Source organism: Desmodus rotundus, chromosome 5 (genome assembly GCF_022682495.2).
Source record: "Desmodus rotundus isolate HL8 chromosome 5, HLdesRot8A.1, whole genome shotgun sequence".
Lineage (NCBI taxonomy): Eukaryota > Metazoa > Chordata > Mammalia > Chiroptera > Phyllostomidae > Desmodus > Desmodus rotundus.
Window position 1 is genome coordinate 95,120,611 of NC_071391.1, and position 17,416 is coordinate 95,138,026.

Below are 17,416 nucleotides of genomic sequence, written 5' to 3' on the forward strand. Positions count from 1 at the left end.
GAAACCTGGTTTGTGTATGGTGTTAAAGTCTTCCAAGTGGCTCTGATGCTGAAGCAAGGATGGGAGCCACCAGTTCAGGTCCTCTAAGGCAGCAGGGGTCAGGGGAAGACCTGGGAGCTGGAGGGTAACCCATGGGTACTCACCTTGCCCCTTGTATCATAATCTGAGTGACTTTGTACATGATACCTCTTTAAGGAAGTAAAGGACTTTTTCCTCTACCCTCTTAGATTCAGTGACTGGGATCCTACAATCAGACTGTAAAAAGACATATTACCATAGAAAAGGTTTACTATTACATATACATATGGAGGCCTTCATAGAAAAGCGAAGACTCAAAGAAGCAGATAGGCCTGAGAGTTTGTATACCTTTTAAGCAAAATGACAATAAATGTGCAGATGTGACAAGACAAAGGGGAAAGTAGTTTGGTGTAGGGGTGATAAATTGTGAGAAGGTGACTAGGGAATACATAGGGAAATTAATGCACAATAAGGGCTATTTTAGTAAGCCATGTTTGCAGACACATCTTGGTGCTGACTTGTTGTCTTCATGGCTATAAACTCCTCAGAAGAGGAAACTGATGGAAGTTCTGATTTCTCAGAAGTTTCTGCGTTTGGGTAACTAAGGAAAACTAGAAGGTTTCTTTCTGTGTGTGTTGATTCTTATTTGCCATGATTATTTTTATTGCAGACTAGAGTAATTCTTATGCTAAAGTGGTCTGTGTTGGGATGACTATTCTGACACCCTTCCCTTCACTCTGAGAGCCTCATTTACCTCACTCCTGTGATCTTGAGGGTGCTGGTGGCTGCTGCTATGAAGCTGCATCCCACCATTGCTGCTGTTGCTGCAGCCAACCCCCATGTACTTCTGGTACTGCAGAGGTACCTGCTTAGGACCTATGAACCTCCCTTCCTGGCCCCCAAAATTTTTAGTGGGAGGAAATGAGATAATGACCATGGATTTCCTCTTAAACCTGGAGAGCTCTCTGTCCTTGTGAAGAAACCTGTCCTCCTTCTTTGGAGACTTGCCCAAAGGTCACAGACAGCAGTGCAGGTGAAGGCCCTGCTCCACCTGCCCAATGCACCTCCTCTCTCTCAGTTATTCCTTCACTGCCAGTGTGTACAATAGGGAGGTAAATACGCTCCATACTGTTCCTCCATGTTCTTTTAGTCCTGAAAAAATCAGTGGATTGTGCCAAGCATGTGACTTGGCTTGGCATGTCCACAGTCACAGAGCTTGTACTGGGCACACTGTACAGCCTTTCATTCTGCTTTGGTTTGGTATTACCGTGTTTTTAAACCTGCCCAGTACTGCCAAGACAAGCAGTATATGGAGATGCAGGCAAGCTTACTGGCCTTGTAGCAGGAGTGTCTCACTTAAAGCTTCAGCAACAAACATTGGAGGCTCTCTCGTTTAAGGCTGAGGATGGTGAAAGGGATGGAGTGTCTTGTTTTGGCTTCATTTAAAACGTTTTATAGCACTTCATGCTCTGTGTGCTTGAGGATGTGTTGAAACAGGATTAGCTTTATGAACCAGCTTTGTGAGGTGCCTGGGGCAAGATAGCAATTTTTGAAAAATGAATAACACAAGTTTATCTTTAAACTGCAAATATAATATTTACATTGTATAACATAATAAAATAATTTATTAAAAAACTGAATTTGGAATTGTGAATCATTTGTGTTGACTTTTTTCCCACTTTACTCTGTATGAAAGAGGGTTTGTTGTGTAAATTATAAAATATTATGAAATGAAGAGATTTGTTAATATCTTAATAGAAAAAAACTGTTTGGTCTACATATGAAAACCCAGAAAGAAAGTTTTTACTTTTACTGGAATCTCAAGACCTGTAACAACAGTATCACTAAAGCTCATTTCATCTTTATCTTGATGGCCTAGTTTTCGGAACCACTTGGGTTGCTTTAATAACTACCTAACTAGTTTTCCTTGTTCTGTCCTTGTTCTTGCCAGCTGATTCTCTATACAGTTGCAATAATAATAATATTCTGATAAAATGTGGCTAAATTTTTTTCTGGTCATAATTTCTGATTACTGACACCCAGGATACCGGGAGGACCTGGATGATGAAAGCATGGCATAGGAGGGCTTGACTAGCTTTCTAGGTTCCTCATTTTCTCTTGCCCTCATCTACCTGGGTAATAGTTACCACTTTCTCTTCCCCCACCCATGGGACTCTTTCCTCTGATTGCAGTGAACTTTCTCCTCCCTTCTGCCCAATGAAATACTAACAAGATGTAAAACCAAGCTCTTCTCACTCCCCTTCAGTCCTGAAGCAGTGGCCTCTGTGCAGCAGCCCATTTGGCTCCATGCTCTTCTGTGCATTCCTCTGCTAGGCCACCTAGCTCACAGTGTTAATTTTATTTGCTTTTTCCTCACTGGACTGAATTTGTGAGGGCAAGGCTTATGTCTTATTGTAGCGGTTTTTAGTGCCTAGCTCCAAGAGAGCCATAAAGATATGTTTACTAAATTTAGTGGCTTCTGGTGGTCATCAATGTGCCCGTTCACAAGCAGGCTGGCAGGGTCCCTGTCCAGTGTCCCTTGTAAGACAGTAGTTTGAGCAATTGGCTGGGTGTGAATGGTTTGGAATGGAACTGATTCTCAAATAATGTAGTTAAACCTTCAGGCTGCTTTTGGCCATTGTTTAAATTAATGAGGTCTTACTGCTTGCTTGCTTATTACATTCCCACTGGAAAAAGAAATATGGTAGAGTTTTAGTTTTCTAATTCTTTACATGGAGTTAAGATCAGATGCCAGTTCTGTTATTAGTTTTCCATCTGTGACCTGCACACATGCACAAGCACACATACATGCACACATATTAATGTTTCTAATTACTAGTTTACTTTATTTTGTGGCTATCACTGACCTGAAGTTTTGGATGACTTTTTTATGTTTCTTCCCTGAAGGATCCTTAATAGATATCTCCTTATACTTCTTATTTATGCCACTTTGGTATTTAACCTTTTAGATATATCCCAGATATGAGCTCCTTTGATATACATTTAAATCTGAAATTTGAATTTGCAATGATATTAATAATCTATGTTAAGTACTTTTTATGAATTAAACTCAGACATGAAGAACATAGTTTTGCATTCCATATACACTCTTTTTTAACAAACTAGACAATCTCTAATGACTTGAGGTCTCTTTTCTCTACCAAAATAACAACAGGATAACCCTCAAGTGAATACCAGAAAATACTGCATGTAAATGAAAGTATTATAAACATATGAAATGATATATTTATATAGACAATATTAATATGAAATATCAGCATACTCTTGACTGATGATTCTAGATCTACTAGAATAAAGTCACTGAGCAAATTGGTAGTAAAAATAGTACTGTAAGGGTAAAAGCCTATTCAGGAAAATAAAGTGAGGGCTCTGGAAGAACCCCTTCTATAGCATCTGTTGTTAAAGTAGTTACCAGGCATCCTCCTCATTACAGCACTTGTCAACCAATGGCCATTGGCACCAATTCAATGCCAAAAGGAATCCCCAATTTGGGGTGTGGTGAAAAAGAAAACTTTATTCAGTATAAAACAGCTCAACTGTCATACAGCACAGCTGTGAAAACAGCAGGGCTGTAACATAGCCCTAGGGTCAGATTCCTCTCCAGCTAGAGAGCTCTACTCTGCTGAGATATCTTCAGTGTTTCAGCTCAGTCAAGAAGACACAGTCTTCAGTCAGTGGAAAAGGAAAACGCACTCTCAGGGCCACAGGGAGGTGGCTTATCTGGAGAGAAGTCCCCGCCCTTGGTCTCTGATTGATCTGTCCTCCTGTAAATAAGGACTCCAAATCCTTTAAGCTCAACTGGTCTAAAAAGCACTGTCCTTACTGTTCAAAATAGAGCCACTCTGATTGTCTAAAGCAGTGCAGCTCTGATTGGATGGGGAAAGACTCAGTCTTATTGGTATAAATAGGATTTTAGGACCTCCTCTATAAGGGCTGGTACATATTTTTTGTGTCGGCATACCTGTTATATTGTAAGGGGGTGGAGCCTTAGGTATTCACCAGGGGTAGGGCGATCCTCTGCTTTGTTGTGGCACTGTATGTGGAAGAGGGGTCAGAGAGAGAACAATTCTGCTGGCTCACTCCTGCTCTAGCCCCACTTTCCAATGAACTTTCCTGTGAGACTGGGATTTTCTCCCTCCTTCACAAACCCCACAGGATTTTATGGCTAGAGGTTTGGAGTCTTTAGTTTCCCAGTCAGCCAGTCCCTCCTTGCCCATGCAGTCCACTGCCTTACCACAGGTTCTCTTTGCTCACCCAGCTGCCCATCTCCATCCCTCCTACTGGTCTGGATGAATGTTTCTTTAACTTCTTGGTTGTTGGAGTTCCATGCAGTTTGATATTCTGGCAGTTCTGGTTATTTATTGTTTTTAAATTGGTTGTTATCCTTCTTTTGGTTGTGCAAGGAAGTGAAGCATTTCTATCTATGCCTCCATCTTGGTTGGACCTCAAAATGTGGCCTAAATGAAAGAACAGATCAAAACTCCAGAAAAAGAGCTAAGCAAGGAGGAGATAGACAACCTATCTGATACAGAGTTCAAAACACTGGTAAGCAGGATGCTCACAGAACTGATTGAGCTCTGTCACAAAATTAAGGAAGAAATGAAGGCTACAAAAAGTGAAATAAAGGAAAATATACTGGGAACCAACAGGGAGGGGAAGGAAACTGGGACTCAAATCAACAATCTGTAACAAAAGGAAGAAATAAAACATCCAACTAGAACAGAATGAAGAAACAAGAATTCAAAAAAAATGAAGAGAGTCTTAGGAAATTCTGGGACAACTTTAAACATTACAACATCTGAATCATAGGGCTGCCAGAAGGAGAAGAGGAAGAGCAAGAAATTGAAAACTTATTTGAACAAATAATGAAGGAGAACATCCCCAGTATGGTGAAAGAAAAGACTTCTAGGAAGTCCAGAGAGTCCCAAAGAAATTGGATCCAAGGAGGAGCACACAAAGACACATTATAATTAAGTTACCCAAGATTAAAGATAAGGAGAGAATCTTAAAAGCAGCAAGAGGAAAGGAGATATTTACCCACAAAGGAGTGCCTGTAAGACTATCAGCTGATTTCTCAAAAGAAACCTTACAGGCAAGAAGGGGCTGGAAAGAAATATTCAATGTCATGAAAGGCAAGGACCTACATCCAAGATTACTCTATCCAGCAAAGCTATCATTTAGAAGGGAAGGGCAGATAAACTGTTTCCCAGATAAGGTAAAGTTAAAGGAGTTCATCGTCACTAAGCCCTTGTTATGTGAAATGTTAAAGGGACTTATCTAAGAATTAGAAGATCAAAAATTATGAACCATAAAATGACATCCAACTTACAACTATCAACAGCTGAACCTAAAAAAAAAATGAAAATGAACTAGGCAAACAACTAGAACAGGAACAGAATCACAGAAATGGAGATTCCATGGAGGGTTATCAGTGGAGAGGGGGAGGGAGAGAATGGGGGGAGAAGGTACAGTGAAAAAGAAGGATAATTGGTACACAAAAAATAGACAGGGAGAGGTTAAGAATAGTATAGGAAATATAGAATCCAAAGAACTTACATGTATGACCCATGAACATGAACTAAGGGGGGGAGGGGAAATGCTGGAGGGTGAAGGAGTACAGGGCAGAGGGGGTATACAGGAAGAAAAACAATGGGATAACTGTAATAGCATAGTCAATAAAATATACTTAAAGTTAAAAGTAAATAAATAAGAGCTGGTGCAGATGCAGGAACACAGTGCAGGCAGACAGCTCAGCACAGAGGCTTCTCTGTGAAGTGCAGTTTGTGTGAGAGGTCCCTGTGAAGAAATTGCTGCTAAAGTCTCTTTTTAAAAGTGTGAGCCCAGTTGGTGACCAGGAGCCCTTCATAGTAGGTGTCTTTTTTTGTCAGGGTTCACACACTTGACCAAGGAACACTTGTTTTAGATGAATTCATCAATTTATCTACAACCAACAGAACTTAATTTGAAAATAGCCATTAATTCTGGCTTTGCACGATTCTGATAATGCTTTCTTTTGATTACTATAAACTATGTTGATATCGAGTACATGCAAATTTACTTAAATTGTAAATCTTGCTTCATGTTCAAATAGGAAGTAATAGAATTTAATATTGTTTAAGTTAAACATTGAATTGTATTAAATGGTACAAATGGATTTTTAGAGTATTTCACTTGGCGCAATCCAAAGCTTTCAAAGAGAAAGCCTTGTAGTTTTAATGGGCTCACATAAAGAACAAGGAAACAAACTGTTTTCTAAAAAACATTCAAGACATAGGATTCTTAAACAATATAAACTACTAAAACATCCTAACCAAACAGAAACATGCTTCCCACCAAAATTTTACAGTTGTATATATTAAAACCAAAAACATGTTCCTTTCCTAGATCTGTGACATTAGTAGATAGATATCCTAAGTCTCAACTGCATTCTTAACAAAAACATGTTTTAGAATATATGTTTTCATATATTTTCTCAGTCCTTACCATAACCTTAGGTGAAGGATCAGTTTTCCATGTTAGAAAACTGATGTCATCAGAGTCAAAGGACAAATGACCCCCCAAAACATTACTTAATTAATTTTATGTTGAAAATTCTCTGACAGCTTCAGACTTATTTCAGGAAGTGAGAGAACTCTACCCAATTCCACAGGATGAATCTGCATTACAAATGAACATTTTAATTCTGGAATCAAGTGGGCCACATATGAAAAGTAGTTAGTATAGTTAGCTAAGGAACAGGAAGTTTCATGAAATTTTGAAATAGTTTTAAAGTTATACAATTTTGAATGTTTAAGCCCAGGCAGAAAAATAAGCATGTTTGCTTATTTTGAATGTTTAAGCCCAGGGGTTGCAATAGGGAATCTCACTTAGAAGCAATTTCTGTATGGTCACAACTCTCCAGACAGCCAGATCTCCCATTCCCTTAAGCACATATCTATTGCTTCTGACTTGTACAGGGGTCTCAGAATGCAAATTGTGGGTATTTTGCTAGAGCAAATAAAAAGAAAGGAACTAGCAGATTTCAGGAATAACAGCAGATCTGGGGAAGATTTATTCCCTTGTCTGTCTGGCTCTCTTTCTCGCTCTCCTTCATTAGGCGTTTTCTCTCTTCCTTATAGTCCCTCTACTTCTCTCTGTGCAGAGGCTTGTCCTGTTTACCCTGCATTCTCTGTAGCCTGATTCATAATTCTTGCCCTCTTGCTTGCATATGACCTTGGCTTACCATTGGTTCTTTTGGACCCAGCTTATTCATAAATGGTAAATACTTGGATTACTCTCATCCCAATACTTCTATTTCTTTACTGTATTATGCTGACAGTATATATTTTTAAATTTCAATATTCAAATATATTTTAAATAAATTAAGATGTGGAAAATAGTCTACTATATTTATGCAGGTATTCACCTTTTCTGTTATCTCTTACTTTATTTTTGAAGTTTCAAAGGAACTCTGGTATCATTTCCCTTTAGCCTAAAGAAATTCCTTTTACATGTTTTGGAGAGCAGGTTTGCTGTGACAAATCCTATTTTCCTACCTCAGAAATGACTTTTTTTCACCTTCATTACTCAAAGACATTTTTACTAGAAGTAGAATTTTAGGTCGATAGGTCTTCTCTTCTGGCACCTTAAAGATGTTGTTCGACTATTGTCATCTTCTTCTTTTTTAAAAAATCCTCACCCAAGGATATGTTTATTGATTTTAGATAGAGAGGAAGAGGGATAGAGAGAGAAGAGGAGAGGAGAGAAGAAAGGAGAGGAAGGGAGAGAAGGGAAGGGAAGGGAAGGGAGGGGAAGGGAAAAAACATTGGTGGGTTGCCTCCCAAATGCACCCTAACCAGGGATCAAACCCACAACCAGGTATGTGCCCTTAACAGAAATCAAACCTGAAACCTTTTGGTGTATGGAACGGGGCTCTGATGAACAGCCATCTGGCCAAGTCTCCATTGTCTTCTGGATGCCATTATTTCTCATGAGAAACTTTCAGTCCTTGGAACTGTTGGTCCATATATTTAATATTTCATCCCCATCTCCCATCCCCATTTTAACTGCTTTCAAGACTTTTTCTTTGTCCATGGTTTTTATTAATTTTATTATGTGTCTGAGCTGATATTTTTTGAGTTTATCCTTTTTGGAGTTTGTTGAGTTTCTTGTATCTGTATATTTATCTTTCATCAAATTTAGTAAGATTTTCAGGAATTATTTCCATGAATATTCTTTCTGCACCAACATCTTTTGCCTCTTCTTTAAGGACTCTCATGACAGAAATATGAGATCTTTTGATATGGTCTCACAAGTCTCTAAGACTCTATGTAGTCAGTTTTGTTTTCAATCTCTTTTCTTTTTTTTTCAAATTTTTATTGTTATTCAATTACAGTTGTATACCTTTTCTCCCCATCCCTAGAGAGCATTATGCTAAGTGAAATAAGCCAGGTGGTGAGGGACAAATACCATATGATCTCACCTTTAACTGGAACATAATCAACAGAAGAAAAAAGCAAACAAAATATAACCAGAGACATTGAAGTAAAGAACAATCTAACAATAGTCAGGGGGAAGTGGGGAGGGGACAGTGAGGAGAGGGGATTACAGGAACTACTATAAAGGATACATGGACAAAATCTCTTTTCTTTCTGTTGTTCAGATTGTATCATTTCTATTGCTCATTTTACAAGTTCACTTCCTCTCTCATCTCCATCCTGCCATTGAGCCTGTCTAATGAACTTTTAAACTATTATATTTTTCAACTCTAAAATTCAATTTAGTTCTTTCTTTATAAACTATTTCTCTTTCTGTTCATTTCAAGAGTGTTCACTGTAGTTTATAAAAAGTGGTTCTAATAGCTACTTCAAAGTCTGTTTACTAATTTGCACATCTGAAACTTTGGGTTGGCATCTGCTGATTGATCTTCCTTTGGGAATTAGTCAATTTTCATGGTTGTTAATATCAAGTAATTTTGGATTGTGTCCTGGATATCTTGAAGATTACATTGTCAGACTCTGTATATTGTTAAAATTCTCTGGCAAATATTGATGTGTTGTTAGAATGGGCATTCAAGTTGCATTGTCTGTTCTTTTCTTCTGTGATACTAATTTCAATGTTGATAAAATTTTCAGCAGTTTTTACAGCTGGGTCTGAAAGGCATGCATCACTCAAAGCTTGCCCTGGTTCTTGGGTGATTTTTATCACCCAAAAGCTGTAATTCAGTTCTTAAAGCTTTTGTTGTACTTCTCTGGGCATTTTCAACACTTGGGCAACTTGAGGAGTGAGTCCATTACTTACATAGGTTCAAACACAGAAATAGATTCTCTTCTCCAACTCTCTCTTGTCTGTGGGGATTTCCCTACATCCTCTGGCTTCTTGGACTACTTTACCCTGTTTTTCTGGCAAGAAAGTTTGGGTGCTTTTAGAGTTTGGCCTCCTTTGCTGTGGCACAGTTCCATGTAACTGCACCACAGTGCAAAGCAGCAGGGGAGAGAAAGAACATGTAACACTGTTTCACCTACTTTTTGCACAGTGGGGATCAAATTCTTCTATAGAAAGGATTAAATCATCATTTGGGATTCTAAATGCCCATGCTGCTACTGGGGTAGCAATGCAGATGAACTCTAAATTCTTTTTATCCTCACATGAGGACATGCTTATTGATTTTAGAGAGGGGAAGGAAGGGAGAGAGATAGGAAGAGAAACATCAATGTGAGAGAAAAACATCAATCAGCTGCTTCCCAAACACACCCTGATCAAGGACTAAACCCATAACCTAGGTATGTGTGCTCTGACTGGAAATCAAACCCACAACCTTTTAGTTTATGGGACACACTCTAATCAAGTGAGCCACAGGCCAGGACTGTAGATTTATTTTCAAGCTGGCCTTGAGTCAGGACTGAGAGAATAAAAAGAAAAGTAAACATAGGGATTTTCTCCATACTTTGGCTTGTAGGAGCCCTTTATCCTGCTTCTACAACCAGAATGATGACTTTAACTATGTTTATGTTTTGTTTTGTTTTTTTTGGCACCTTTTACAAAGCTCCCAAATTGACTTGACTTCAGGACAAATCAAGGAGGAGAAAAAAAGGAAAAACAGGGAAGAGTCTTTGTAGCTCGGTTGATCTCAGCTATAGATTTGAGTCCCCTCCTTAATCACTTGCTATTGTTTACTTTCTGGAGTTCTCAGCTAGTTGTTTGTCACATTTGTCCAGTTTTAGTGTGATCATGGGAATGACAGAATGGGTTCTGTGTTCCCTAGGCAGCCTCTTATTAAGGTTTGTGTCCTTAGCACTTGCCATAGAAATCGCCCTGTAATCAACAATGAAGTAAATAAACTGAATGAAAATCACAGCATTGATTTGTAACGTAAATGCCAATCTGTTAGTCCAGTCTTCAAGATTCAGTTATGGACACAAAAGTCCTTTCCTATTTAACTGCAGTGACTCCTCAAATTCCTATCTTCCCATTCACTCTTTTCTAAGATTCCACTTAGAAAAGTGGAAAAAAATCAGTCCACTGATTTTTTCTTTGCCAGGTGGGCTTTTTGAGAAAAAAGTCATTCTTTGCTTCATTATAAAATGTTTATATTTACTTGATATTATAATTTTACTATGTTTCACTGAGCTTTCCCTTGTTTACACCAAAAGGAATTTATTTTAGTGTTTTAGGCTTTGGGAAATGATAACTTTATTTAATAGATTGGTATTATACTGTTCAAAATCTATCATTAAGATTCATCTTTATTTGATTACTGTGAACATGTCACCAAACCCACAATCTACTTCTTGACATTTGCATCCATTAATTCAAACTTGCTACTCCTTAAATAAGTGATCACTAAAACTTCTCATTTTGAATCTTTTTAAAATATACATATTAATAGAAAGTAGTAAACTTTAGATATATCTAGTTTAAAATCTCAATGTGTTTACAACTTTTAAAAAATTTGCTTGCTGTTTTTATTATGACATTATCTTATTAGGAAGTAACTGTTTATAAATATGAATTTTTCCCCATGTTTTTTGTACATTTGCTATAAAATACCCACAGTGACCCAGAGGGTACTTACTCAAGAGAACTCTTTCTAGAACTCTAGGTGTTCCCTCTTCTAAAATAGAAAATCTGGTTAGAAAATTGAGCTACCAAAGTGTATTAAGCATGTGTGTGGTGCAAATTCCTAGCATGAGTTGACTGAGGTTGATTTCACTGAATCCAAAGTCTCTAATAAAAGTTTCCATTTAAAGATAAGTCAGGGCCTATATCTTGGAATACCAACTGGCAGTGCTATTAATGAAATTAGATAAATGAAGAGGCAAGAAACACGTTGTATCACAATCTGTTGTGTTCAAAATCTAAGGGTGTGTTTTTTTTTCTATTTTTATCCTGGGGTCTCCAGTTTACCGTGGTTTCTGGGCAGTCCTGATGCTCCTGGGGGTAGTTGCTGTGGTCACCGCAAGCTTTTTGATCATCTGTGCAGCCCCCTTTGCCAGCCATCTTCTCTATAAAGCTGGAGGAGGCTCATATATTGCTTCAGGTATGTGTAGTGCTGTGAGCATGCTTTCTAGCCATGGATTTTCTCCATATCATTGTATTTTTCATTTATAGTTTTAGGTACCAGGCTTCTAGCAGTAGGAATACAATTATATTCATGTGTAATATTTCTAGAATGCTAACTATACATCAGACATTTCCCCAGGGACTTTGCATTTCTCATGTGCTAACACTTAGAGCAACAGTTTTTGCTCATTGTGTCCACATTATATGAAATCAGACAATACAGGGGAAATATCTGCTCAGAGAGCCTTTTAACATCTCTTGCCCTATTACGTTTCTGTCTTTAAAATGGGGTCATAATGTCTCTCTGTAACATCAGGATATAGGCAAACTTTTCTGTGTTCTCTGAAAAAGATAGTGCCATGATAATGCTCAAAACTCTCATGATGTATTTACCCATAGGTAAAAGGCATGTTTTTCTACAATTGTGGTCCATGTGCATTATCTAAATACATTCTATTTATTGTAAAACCTACAGTTATTTTAGTCAGCTTTCCAACTAGACTTTCTAATTCCTACTCAAATAATCATAATACAAATGAAAAAAATAACTGAATAGGTGAGTCTTATGAATTTTACGCCTTTTTCATTTCATTAGGAAGTAAAAGAACACTAATTTAAAAACATAAGTCCAAAGTTATTTGTAAAGATAACAGTTCTAGAAAATTAGACAACTTCAGTGTGACTCAGACTAAACTTTACATGATAATGCTATATTGTAACATCAGATTAGAAGGACAAAGAGTTTCTCCATGATATGGAAGTGAGAGCAAGAGAAGGAGCAGAATGAATAGCTTTATCGTTTTTATGATCATTGCAAAGAAAACTCATGATGTTGACCTTCACAATTTAATTAATGGCCAGTTAACAAAGTTTCTTTAAGTATACATTTTGCATAATACTGTGCTTATTTATGCAGAAAGAGTAAAAATAATAACCAGATATGGATCCTCTGCTCAAGGAACTAAAAAACAAAACAAAACAAACAAACAAACAAACAAAGAAAAAACCACTGAGAACAAGAGCCCTGTTTAACCCACTCTGTTCTTGCCTCTTATTTCAATTCCTTTCTCCAGTTAAAGCTCAAATGGGTAAAATATAGTTCAAATATTGAGCTCAAAATATAGTTCACATACTACAAAATATACCATTTTGAAGTGTATAATGCAGTGGTTTTTAGTACACTTACAGAGTGGTTTAAGTATCAATATTTGATTCTGGAATATTTTTATCCCCCCCCCCCCCCATAAAGAAACCTCATCCTCTCCTCTGCTCCCATCCAAACCCCAGTAACCACTGATCTACTCTCTGTCTCTATAGATTTGCCTTCTCTGGACTTTTCAAATAGATGAAATTGCAATATGTGGCCTTTTATGGGGGGGGGGCTCTGCCCGCAGGACCCTTCCCCCTCCCTGGCCACCAGGATGAGAATAAGTCTACCAATTCGTGATCTGCTTGGGGAGGAGAGGTTGCTGATCTCTCAAAGGAGAAGGTCCAAGAGCCTTTTTCTCAATGGGCTTTTAGTGGGTTCAGTTTGTCATCAATCATTGTCAGGCAGTAAGGATCAAACAATAGATAACATACAAAGAACTCTGAGGGCTTATTCTGAGTCAGGGTCAGTTAGCTAAAGGGCTATAAGACTTTGAGAAACAAACTCATTTCAGGCTTGGACCCTTATCATTTAAATTGAGGGTATTAGCAAAGCAGATTTCACAGGATTTTATGCATTCTTTCTTAGGCCTGATCTTCCCAGGGAACCTGCCCTTTCCAGCACAGGGCCACACCCACCTCTGGCATTGTTTCAGGCTTAAGTCAAGCAGGGGAAGTAAGGCAGCCAAGACATTAGAAGACTTCTTGCAGACAGAATGAGGACTCAGGCTATGTCAAAGCTGAGGGGCGAGGGTCCATCACTCCCTTTTTTTATAGCCCCCCAAGTCCTTCCCTGTGGACCTCTTCGTGACCGTGCCTGTCTTAGGTTGTCCCTCCCTTGAGGAATCTTACCTGTCATTGGCTAATTGGTCAGGCCCAGGGCCAAGCAGGATAAAGTAAAGTGGGCAAGGGTGGCACCCCTGCCAGGGTGACAAGCTTTGTCTCCTTAATGGCTTATGGTCCCAAGGTCTCTGACTCAGCCTTAGCCATGGGGGTTTAGCTTCTGAAACCAGGCAGGGCAGTTCCCAACATTTTTGTGCCTTGCTTCTTTTACTTGGATCTCATAATCTATCATGTCTCTTCTTTAATTCATAATTCCATAAGACCAAACTCTTAATACTTAATAAGCATTACTGAAAGCTTTTCTTAGGCTCCGCTGAGGAAGAAATGCCAATCAGCCACAAAATTAGACAGTACAGAGCTTTATTGGGGTTTGTGCACCCAGGCGAGGTTCCCTGGTCTGCAAAGTGGGGCCGGGGAAGTCACGCCCAAGCAGGGAATATGATGGGGTTTTATGCACCAAATTCTGGTTGGCTCTCTACATGGGGGCTAAGGATTGGTCTCTTGGAACCAGGTGGCAATCTATCTTTGGTGGTTCCCTGGTTTGATGTCAGCCGTATCTTCCGGGTTATAGTTTGGCTGACATTTCGTCCTATCCCGCCCATCCTGACATTCCGACTTCTTTGATAGGATAAGGGGCCCTGTGTTCAATTCTGGCTACTTCCTGCTGTCCAGAGGGCATAGAGGGGAGGGGCTAGAGGTTGGCTGTTTTAGACAGATGACCCGGTGGGGGGGTGATGGGAAGCTATGGTTGGGGTAGAAGTGTCCCATACTTGTGGGTTGACAAGGGAAGGGGAAATAGGCGGAGCTGGAGGAGGAGCTGGATTTTCTAACAGTGGAAGGATAAGGGAGGAGGAACGGGTAGGGTTTTGCGTGACCTGGAGAGTGGCGCCTATTAGTTGGAGAATGTCCCTTCCTGGACGTGGGATAGGGCAGGAGGGTATGACAAGGAGTGAATGGGAAAAGGGAAAGCCCTCCAGACTGCAGTTAAGCAGAGGAGTTCACCACGGGCGAGATGGGGTCCCGTCAACCCCCATGACCGAAATCTGGGAAGGAGTAAGAGTTCCTGAAAAAGATGGTAAAACAGAGTAGGTAGCCCCTGTGTCCATCAGGAAAGAGATGGACTTACCCAGTACCCGCAGCATTACCCTGGGCTCCGCGAGGGTGATGGGGGTCTTCGAGTCCGGGCCGCTTCAGTCATCTAGGAGTCCGAGAAGTTCCAGTGTGGCCAGGAAGAGTCTGCACCTTGATTGGCTGGCCCCCCCACATGGAGGCACCGGGGGTGAGCCTCTAAGGGGACAGGCATCCCTCCAGTGGCTAAGCTGTCGGCACTCGGGGCGGGGCTTCGTTAGTGGCTGAGGTTGAGGACAATGGCAGGCCCAGTGTCCTTCTTTGCCGCACTTGAAATAGGCCCCCAGTGGGGCGTTCTTTGGGGGGACTTAGGCTTTGCCCCCCCGTGCCAGTGTTTGCCGCTGGCTGCAGGGCCACTAGCATGGCTTGGGTCTGCTGGGCTACCTTTTGCTGTAGGCGTGCCTGGCGGGCAGCCTCAGACTCTGCTTCCCGATTATTGAAAACCTTAAATGCCATATTTACCAGATCTTGGATGGGGGCTTAGGGGCCATCCTTGGCCTTTTTCAATTTTCTTCTAATGTCTGGGGCTGGCTGAGAGATAAAGTGAGTAGCTAAGACAGTGGCACCAGCGTTAGAAGCCCGTTCAAGGCGGGTATGGAGCATCATTGCCTTGGTTAGTCTGTTGAGAAATAGGGCCAGATTTTCTCCGGGGCCTTGGGTGACTTCTCTGAGTTTATAGTAATTGACTGCTTGAGATGAAGGGCAAGGAGAAGGCAGAACCCTTCTTCTTGGAATTACAGTTGTTAGAGGTAGAAAGAGCCTAGGCATTTCTCAATTGAAGAGAGGTCAGTTAGTGAGAAGGGGACACGGACCCGAACAACACCTTCTGCTTCTGCCACTTCCCAGAGGGGACAAATACGGGAGTCTAGGGGCTCTAGATTCAGGCAAGAGCAGGTGTGTGAGCTGACTGGGGAGGAAAGGTCTTCAGAGGGAGGGGAAGAATCCGGCTGAGAAGGGAGGGCCAGGGCTGGAATAGCCATGGGTGGGAGCTGATAAGGAGGAGGAGGAGAAGCAAGATCTTCAGGGGAATCAGAAAAGGAGGAAGGGGGTTCTGGGGCAGTTGGCTTAGGAGGCCGTATGGGTCAGAGTTCCCTCGGGCCAGGAGAACCCGAGCTGTGGAGCATTGGGCACACAGATCAGGGAGGGAGCGCAAGGCCCAAAAGCCCTGAATGTATGGAACCTCAGACCATTTGCCAGTCTGTCTGCAAAAATTATCTAGGTCAGTAACAGTAACGAAATCAAAAGTACTGTCAGGAGTCCAGGTTTCGTGATTATCGAACTGATAAAACAGCCTGGCCATTAGAAAAATCAGCCGTTTTCGCTTGAGGCCAGGATCAATAGCTGGCAAATTTTTCAGGAGGCACCCTAGAGGTGACTTAGGGTCTGGTTTGGACTCCTGCCCCCCCATTCCTGGTCCCGCGAGGATTAGCAAGTGGGAATCAGCGTCCCTCAACCCAAGTTGATGATCTGGTCAGGTGAAAATGAGAATCTAGGTCCAGGGACGTCTCCTCTGGTGCCTAGAGCCCCTCAGTGGAGGGAGAGCAGCCTCTCCCGGAAGGGTCACCCCAACGCAGTGCTGCAATTTGGTGGGAGAGCAGTCTCTCCCAGCAGACGGGGGCCCGGAATCAGTGTTCGGGGACCAGAAACGTAAGGGCAATGGCACTTACCCTGGTTCTTAGTCTGGACTGGTGGGGTGGCCACGAGGCTTCCTCAGGGAGTAGGGAGAGGAGTGGTCTTCAGCAGACAACTCCTCCTGGGTTTTGGCACCAAATGAAAGGTTTTCTTAGGCTCCGCTGAGGAAGAAATGCCAATCAGCCACAAAATCAGGCAGTACAGAGCTTTATTGGGGTTTGCGCACCTGGGCAAGGTTCCCGGATCCACAGAGCGAGCCGAGGAAGACGTGCCCAAGCAGGGAATATGGCAAGGTTTTATGAACCAAATTCTGGTTGGCTCTCTACATGGGGGCAAGGGATTAGTCTCTTGGAACCAGGTGGCAATCTATCATTGGTGGTTCCCTGGTTTGACATCAGCTGTACCTTCCGGGTTTAGTTTGGCTGCCATTTTGTCCTACCCTGCCCATCCTGACAGTTAGGACTTTTATGACTTAACACTGAGCATCTCTTTTACCACGTAATTTTTCTTCCCACAAACTACATTCTACCCTTATTTCATTCAAAGTTCTAGTTAAGGTGAATCTTTTTCCCTGGTCTTCCCAGAAATAATAGCTCCTTGTTAAAATATGTGAACATTTTTTATTAATTCCTTAACTATCCTTTTTTTTATCTTTGTCAACAAATGTAAGGTGTAATTCCAGTAGTTTTGTACTAACACATCATGAGCAGCACAGCTAATTGAAACTCAGATGCTCTGATCCTGAGTTTGGTCTTAGGGGATTTGTGTATTTGTTTATGCTTAGTGCTTCTGAAAATAAAACAAGTAGTCATTTTATAATTTGTGTGAGAAAGTGGTATATCCAGCAAGACTTTTCAGGGTGATCACTTCGTAAGATACGTAAGTGTTGGATCACTATATTATACACCTGATATTAATATAATATTGGGTGTCAACTATATTTTAACAGAATTTTCTATAGTCTTTTTTCTTTTTTAAAATTTTTATTGTTGTTCAATTACAGTTGTCTGCATTTTTCCCCCACCCCTCTACCCCATCCCAGCCAAAACTGCCTCCCTCCCCTGCTTCCCCCCCTCCCCCTTGGTTT

The 17,416-nt window shown here is 40.8% G+C and overlaps 1 protein-coding gene across 2 annotated transcripts in view; it reads left to right on the forward strand.

Moving 5' to 3' along the window:
- The window catches only part of TMEM182 (transmembrane protein 182), an 82,148-nt gene that overhangs the window by 40,665 nt on the left and 24,067 nt on the right, over positions 1-17,416 (forward strand). The window contains exon 4 of one of the 2 annotated variants that reach the window (XM_024571915.4): positions 11,420-11,557. The exons of the other annotated variant lie outside the window; for it this stretch is intronic. Coding sequence (XP_024427683.1) covers positions 11,420-11,557 — 138 coding nt within the window. The remainder of the gene's footprint in view (positions 1-11,419; positions 11,558-17,416) is intronic. 2 annotated transcript variants of the gene reach the window in all.